The sequence below is a fragment of the Trifolium pratense genome, linkage group LG7 (genome assembly GCF_020283565.1).
Source record: "Trifolium pratense cultivar HEN17-A07 linkage group LG7, ARS_RC_1.1, whole genome shotgun sequence".
NCBI lineage: Eukaryota > Viridiplantae > Streptophyta > Magnoliopsida > Fabales > Fabaceae > Trifolium > Trifolium pratense.
In genome coordinates, this window is record NC_060065.1 from 48,472,295 (window position 1) to 48,480,706 (window position 8,412).

The window sequence follows — 8,412 nt, forward strand, 5'->3', positions numbered from 1 at the left end:
TTGCACTTCTCTTCTGATTGCATTGCATTTCTTCCTACTATTGCACTTCTCTTATGATTGCATTGCATTTCTCCCTCCTATTGCACTACTCTTATGATTGTATTGCACTCCTCCCTATTGCACTTCTTTTCTGATTGCATTGCACTTCTCCCTATTGCACTTTTGAATTCTTCTGATTGATTGCATTGATTGCACTTCTCCCTGACTTCTTCTGATTGATTGCACTTCTCTCTAGCTTCTTCTAATTACATTGCACTTCTCTCCGACTTCTTCTGATTGATTACACTTCTTCCTGGCTTCTTCTGATTGCATTACACTTCTCTCTGGCTTCTTCCGATTGATTGCACTTCTCCCTCTATTGGTTGATTTTTCTGTTTGGTTTGGATCTGTTCGTTTAATTTGTAACAAGCTTAAAGCTTAGTAAGCTTTAGCTTGAAGGGTAGTGTTTGAAGTTTATAGTATTTAGTATGTTTTTCGTATTTTGTTTGACAAACTCACAATGCTTCTTGTTGATGCATCGTGAGTGAGTTTGAGAGTAGGTTTTAAATAATAAAATAATAGTCTATGTTATTGCGCCTGTTACGTTAGTTTAGAGTCCATTAGGTTTTATTATATATTCTCCGGTAACCTTTTTGTAAAGTCAAGCTATTAATATTCTATTAAAACCATAGCCGTCTTTCTCTTTTCTATTTGTGTATCTCTGATTCTAACACCAACAATCAATACATTTTTATACCATTTGCATTCTATATTTTTGGCTTTCTAGCACCCCTGGCATTCCTCGGTCACCCCTGAAATGACCAAACTAACCCTCTCACTTTTTAGGATGCGAGCAGTTTTCGCACTCTAAGTAGCGAGTGACATTATTTTATACTCACAGCTCGTTACCTAGAATGCGAACTAAAATACATTTTGCTATTTAATGTGAATTTATATTTGTCGTTAAGTGTATAATTTACTTATGGTGAATTAGTTCGCATCCTAGAATGTGAAATGTTGTTTTTCAATTTTTTGCAATTTTACACATTCGTAAGTTAACATGCAAACTGTGGTATTCCAGTTTTACAATTTTATACACTCATTTTCTAAATATCGAGAGTGGTAAATTGAAAATATCAGGATGGTAATACAACAATTAACAACAATACGTGCCAACTTGACTAGTGGATGATACGACAACAATATAAGACATGGCATTGGATGCGAACCAAGCATGTTCATTTTCATTGGGATGACAATCAATATACAGTTTCTACTACTTGCACCATTTTTATGTTCCTTTTTTCTCTGTTAACAATTTTTTTTACACAATTCATCTGTTTAACATTTGACTTGTAATGAAATGAAAATTACATATTTGACAAAATTCATTTATTTTTTTTTAGAATATAAATGAATAGACACTCCTAGTTGACATACAAGTGGTAAATGCTGTGACAAGAATCAAGACACGACATGCGTTGCTATAGCAAATCACACTTTCATTGATTAAGACAACTTAACTGTGAAAGAATGCACTAACATTACTTTTTATTTCATTTGCTTAGGTTTGAGTTTGACAATGTAACAAAAAGAAAGATTTGACACACTAAAGTGAATCCACACTTTATAAGACTAAATAAAATGCATATTTATAATGGCAGAATCGATGGATTGAGATATGTTGTTGTATATTATCACACGGTTTAAGATAATATTTATTTTCATCCGTTGATTTGAGATCGGGCAGTTTGCACATTAGGTTAAAATCGTTAATACAATTTCAACACCGTTTGATTGAGATCGGACAGCTCAGAATAATGACCGCGTTAACATTGTTACTGCACCAAAGCTGATTCTAAGATCGACCTAGGGTGAGCTAACTGATACCTTGCTTTAGGTGTTTTATAAATTTAGATAATAAAAATTGATTTTAAATAAATTAATTCTATAAAATTGATTCAGACTAAAAATAAATTGAATGTAAAATAATTTATGTTTAGATACATTTGTATAAGTTTAGCAAAAAATCTTAATTTAAAAATCAACTTGTAACAAAAAAAAAAGTTAGGATTAACTCGACTCGAGATTATTCAAATATGTCAAATTCAATATTTTAGAATCAATTTTCACTCCTTCAAAAATAAAACCAAACATGCTAACAAAATTTACATCCTCTCATAATTTGTTCAATCTAAGATCTCACGTACAATAAGCCTTGCCTTGTTTTAAACCAGCCCTCTATAATAGTTCTTTGAAAATCTGTTGATCAAGTTTTTTTTCTTCTTTACATTGATTAAGATTTTTTTTTCTTTGGTTTTTCACCCTCTGGTTCCTAGGGGAAGGGGGCCCTAATAGTCCAGAGTTCGGGGCGAGTTATGACATCAAGTGGTTCCCGTCCCCTCCCAAATGCAGTTGCGGAGGATCGAACCGTGATTAAGATTTTGAGTAGGCCTAATTAAAATATATTAGTCTCCACTTACTCTAAACTACATATTTGGCTACAGCCTTATACCTCTCATCCTTGTTGAACTTCGTTCTCAATGATGAAATTGGATCCCCTCCTACCTTTTTTGACTGACCCTCCCTCCTTTTGTTAGTCCATTGATTGTCCCACAAATAAAAGAACATAGAAGAAGAGAAAGGAAAAAAAAAAGATGAATGACCCAGATTAGAGCAGAATGGACAACATGAGAGGAAGGGCCGGAGATGATTCAGATCCTCTCCATGACCATCAAACTTCTCAAGACCAGCCCAACACATTTCGAGGCCTACCATAATTCTAAGACAAAGCTTTTTTAAGTATGTAAAATATTTAGTAAAACAAAAGTATGTAAAATACAAATATTATCATTTGCATATAAAATATACATCACACTATGCATAAAATGAAGAAATTATGTTACCTATTTACTGGCTACAAAACAATCAAACCACTATGCCATTATAAACTCTTGTAATATTTTTAAACATACTATAAGAAAACTAATTTCTTTGTCTAAGAATATCTTTTAGAGGCATTGTTGGTGGCTTGGGCCTTAGGCCGTCCCTGCAACTTCTGTATCCTTCATGCGGTGGATCGAGTTTAATCGAATAAATGGCAATTATTTAAGGTCATGATCAACTGTTTTTATCATACTTTGACTGGGCATGATGTTAGCACCAAATCCACTTCAAAACTTCATCCTTGAATGCATTGAAAAGTCGCCAATAAAAAGAATATAGCTATAGTCTATAGTCTATATGGTTGTATCTATGGGATAGCATCCAAGAACTCGAAGAAATGTCGCAAATTCCTGTAGGGACATATAAATCAAAAGGAAGCATTGAAAGAAAGATTTCCAATATATAAAATAAGATGTCAAAAAACACACCTGCAGATGTTCTAAAGCGGTTTGTGCTCGAGGCTCAGTCATTGATGCCTCAAAATCAATATAGAAAAGGTAATCGAAGTACCTAACTCAAATTAGAATTAAAAAAAACCTGGTTATTTGAATGTTTGCATCAGCATCTGAGAACTGCATTATGCTAGAAACTTAAGTTTATCCACAATTAAAGAAAAACATAACTCACTTGGCAGTTCCAGTGTTGGAGTCATCAACGACTCTTAGTGGTCGATTTCTTTGTGGGCGACTTTCAATCTGATTTCATAGTACATATCATTAAAATCTTCTTTTAATCAACATCTATCGAGTTACACTAACAAAATAAATACTTTTCATGAGATACCTTGGATAAATTTATGTCCCTCATGGCAAATACTGCCAAAACCTTAAACAGCACCCCGGGGCCTTCATTCAGGGTAAACACAATGCTTGTCTAAAAATAATGAATCACTGGTTCAAGAGAATCTAGAAGCATGATTTATGATAGCATAGAGTAAAGGTTCAAAAGGAGTTTTCACCTTAAAGGGCTTATTGGCTCTTGGAATTATTGGATCCCTTGCAAGCACAAGATAACGACTGACGATTTCAGAATCATCCTGTAAAAAAAGACATTGCAACCAACACAAGAGCATTTTGTTATTTACGGTAATATAGACGCATATAATTAGACCTTCCATTGAGAAGTTTGTGTAATGTGTACTAAAGAATGACTAAAACGTAGTTGATGCACTTTATTTTATGTGCATTAATACATTTACAGTTTTTTGTATTGATTCAACCGGACACAGTTTCACATTATTATTTTATCGGACAGATCTCTGCCATTTGAAAGGAATGTCATTTGGCACTTACATTGCAGTTAGCTGATTCGAATTGTTTTCATATAAGCTAAAATATGTTTTCATAAGTTATCCTAGAGAGCTTATTGACATATCATAAGTTGTTTCCAGAAGTTCTCTCAAAAAGTCTCACAAGTAGCTATATCAGTAGATAAACTCAAATAAGTTAATTCAAAAGGCCCTTTGAAGGTAAATCATTGTTTCCTACTTCAACTAGATTGTTGAGTTCATAGCATAGAGATTTTTCATGCCCCGGAGTTACCAAAGAATTTCTCGTATTAATATATCTACACTCTTACACAAGATCACAACTACTTTATAACCGTATTAGTCCATCACTGACATAAGAGAACTTTACCAAAGCAAAACATTTTATTTGAAACGATCTGATACCATCGAGAATAACACTGCACATACTATTACTAAACTCTCCTATGCATTCTTGAAGGGTAACAATAAAACAATTAAATTGATGATTCCTTGAAAATGAAAATGATCGGCAAGGGGTTTTACCTGGATTCTTTCTGCAAGTACATTAAGCCCATAGATTTCAGCAGCTCGAATGCTTGCAATGGCACCAGTATCATGCAAACCATTTGACGCTACAATCTAGTCTCAAAAGCATATTAAGGAAAACAGATAAAAAATTATTCCCTACGAAAACGTTAGGTCAACTTAAAAGTCGCATTGTAGACAGATTACCATAGCAGCACCAGCCGTATCGTCAACATTTTCTCTGCTAACACCTAACTTATTCAGGAAAGTTTCACTTAAATCAAGTGCCTGCAGGAAAAAGGCTTTCAAATTTCGACAAATCCAATGTAACTAAAAAAGCCCGAAAGAAATGAGAAACATGAAGCCTGACCTGAGAATGGCTTAAAACACGTTTAAGATACTCTTTTCTGACACCAGGTAGAGCTAGAAGGTAGAGATTAGTAGCCAACTGCACCTCACCAACAATGTGAAGCCTATGGCGAAGAAGTAAATCATAGTTCCGATGAATGCTTCCACCAGACGTATTTTCAATTGGAATGACAACTTTATGAGCCAGCCACAACTCAACAGCCTGTCAGAAGTTTTCGAAAAAACATACAAAATATAAGGAATATTACATAATCATATGAAGTCTAGCTTAAAGAACATTACATCACTTCAAAGTTCAAACCTTAAAAGCTTCTTCAAAATCACTGCACGAGATTGTTTCACAATTAGGGTAAGCTTTGAGTGCAGCATCCTCACTGTATGATCCTGGTATCCCCTAAATCAGTAATCCAAACATATAATGATGAACAGTGGGAATCAAATCAAACAGTGACTAACATTACACGCATCATGATCGTACCCTATATGATATTCGTACTTTGGCACGATCATCAGAAGCAGCCTCAATATCAGATATAGATAATGGCCCTACAATTAGTACCAAAAACCAAGTCTGAGATTTGACCATATAACTCATCACAAAATATAAAATGGAAATGCTTAAGGTCAAAGAATAATGCAATAAGATAGAAAAAAAAAATATCGAACCTATGACTTTCTAAATGATTACAACTATAGTCTGATCATAACATCATTGTTCTTTAATTGATCTAGCCAGTTTATGCATATAAACTTGTAAACAATATTTTTCGGTATTCAAAATCTTGAAAATGTAATAGTTGATTGAAAGACCAAAAAGAAATTAGTTGTCAAAAGAAATTGGTTGTCAAAAACTTACTCAAATCAACATACAAAATTCCAACTTAATTAAGAACTTCATTTATCGCATAAGTGTTTATGTATAAGTTGTTTCTATAACTAAAAAATATTATAGTAAAACTATTTCATATATAAGCTATAAGTTTAGCTATGCTAGAGAGCCTATGAATATAAGTTGTTTCCATAACCTTTTTGAACAATCTCACAAGTGCTTATATCAGTAGCTAAGGTCAAATAAGTGAATCCAAATTCCAAACATACCTTAATCCATATTTGATAATAAAACTAATTTGCCAAGAATTTCCTTCCTTATATTAGCCAAAAATAGAATAAAATAAAAGTTCCATCCTTTTGATTGTCACAAAAAGTGTCCTAGTACAATTCAATCATTTGAAATCAAACAAAAAAGGCAAAAATGAAATAAACTAAATCATATAGTGTATGTTTGGTATCACGAATCACAATGATCTACCGTGATTTTTCAAAAGCTACAATATGTATCAAAATCACGGTAGATCAACATGATTCTGACATATTCACCGTGATACCACAAAAAAGGCAAAAATGAAATAAACTAAACCCACTAATATATGTATGTTTCACGGTGGCTATGTGAGAATCACGATGATCTACCCTGATTTTACAAAAGCTACACTATGTAGTTTTTGCAAAATCACGGTGAATCAATGTGATTCTGACATACTCACCGTGATACCAAACATAGGCATAGTCAAATGGATATTCAATTCAATAATCATAAACTTATAATAAAGTTCCTTAAACAATACTCCTAATAATGTAATAACCTCCAAGAAAAACTGAATTATAAACAAGAATTAGAAGATGAAACTACCCACTTGGAAGGAAAACATGAGAAACATCACCACCAAGATCCATTTGATTATGACCAACCACATGCAAAATTGTCTTTGCTCTTCTGACAGAAAACCCACCAAGAAAAGCACATTTTTTTGCTCTTTTCAGATTATTTTGATAATAAAGTTGAGAACTTGAAAGCCCTGGTAAAACCAGAGATGCCATAGCCATAGCCATGGAAATTAAGGTCAATGATTCTCTTCACCTCTTGTTGTGTGCTATTGCATACATTACAAGAATTTGAAGTGTGAGAAATGGAAATAAAGGAATAACCAAAATTAAATTTGCTATTTGAAATTGAGAAACCATGACCAGAATAATAGATGATAATATTAATTATAATATAATTAAATATGAATATTCAAAGTTTCAAATGCAAATCCAATTGATTATTGATGTATATTGAATAAAAGACAGTTTCTTGATGTCATGGGATTTGGATGGAAAAATTGCTCATAGTTTATTTTTTGTTGCTTTGACTCTTATTAGGATTTTTTTGACTCAATTGACTCTCATTAATTAATCCACTAATTACTTTTAAAAAAAAGTTTACCACTAATAGTTTAAACTTTAAAGTGTGTCTATTAGTCTCTCAATTATAAATAGGGTCTTGTTAACATGTGCCCTAAGGGCACATGTTAAGATATACCAAAATAGAAATTCAATATTTAATGATACAAAAAATTTAATGTTTCAAAAGTCAAAATACACAAATTAGCATTTAATAATTTCTATTTTCGCTTCCTTAACATGTGCCTTAAGGGCACAAGTTAACATTCTCCTTATAAATATACTAAAGTGTTTGAATACTGTTATTACCTCTTAATTTTCATGTTTTACATTCCGATGTATCTTGAGCGTGAAAATTAAAAAGATAATTCATTCATTCTTAATTATAAATAAAAGTTTTCTTTTTAGATTCATTTAATAACTGATGTATGCAATGAATCTATAAAGGTAAAATTTGCTTATAAAATGTCACAGAGGGAGTATATTATAGTCCAGATACATCAGTTATTCAATGAATCTAAAAATTTGACTTTTGTTTATAATTAAGGATAGAGAGAGTGTAATATATAGTTTTTGTGGTGGATGCGAGTTTAGGTTTAATATGGTCGTGGTTTCAAACGAGCAATAAATAAAGTGTGGTGACTAATTTCTTTAAAAAAATGTTTACCAATAATAGTATAAAGTTTGACAATTAACTTTTGTTGATTAAAAATTTACTAAAGTTGTGTTTGAATGTTCGATTGCCTTTTAATCTTTATGTTTAAATTAATTTTTGCGTCCCAAGACACTTTGAACGTGAAAATTAAGAAGTTAGAATACATAGTTTTGTGGTGGACGTGAGTTTAGGTCTAATGTAATCGTGATTTTAAAGAGGAATTAAGATAGTTATAAGATGTTAGAGCAACAAGCTTATATAATTAAGGATTAGTTGGATAGTTGATTATAATCTAATTGCAATTTTATTGAGAATTGACTAACTCATTGTAAGTATTCTCATAAACTTATTAATATCAATCATCTTTGCATCACGTTTACTTCTCTTTAAATTGTATGGAACAATATTAAAACTAAAGAGTTATCTCCCACAATTGCATATCCAATAGCAAAGTAGTCAAGTCGTT

At 32.1% G+C, this 8,412-nt stretch overlaps 1 protein-coding gene across 1 annotated transcript; it reads right to left on the reverse strand.

The window, feature by feature from the left end:
- Positions 1-2,772: 2,772 nt before the first annotated feature.
- LOC123899504 (arogenate dehydratase/prephenate dehydratase 1, chloroplastic-like) lies at positions 2,773-7,175 on the reverse strand. The gene is made up of 11 exons (XM_045950652.1): positions 6,763-7,175; positions 5,547-5,614; positions 5,370-5,462; positions 5,070-5,270; positions 4,907-4,987; positions 4,718-4,813; positions 3,884-3,961; positions 3,709-3,798; positions 3,553-3,620; positions 3,354-3,435; positions 2,773-3,275 (listed from the first exon to the last, which is right to left on the reverse strand). The coding sequence occupies exons 1-11, from the start codon at positions 6,956-6,958 to the stop codon at positions 3,219-3,221; spliced, it is 1,110 nt and encodes a 369-aa protein (XP_045806608.1). The 5' UTR covers positions 6,959-7,175; the 3' UTR covers positions 2,773-3,218.
- Between the last annotated feature and the right edge of the window lie 1,237 nt (positions 7,176-8,412).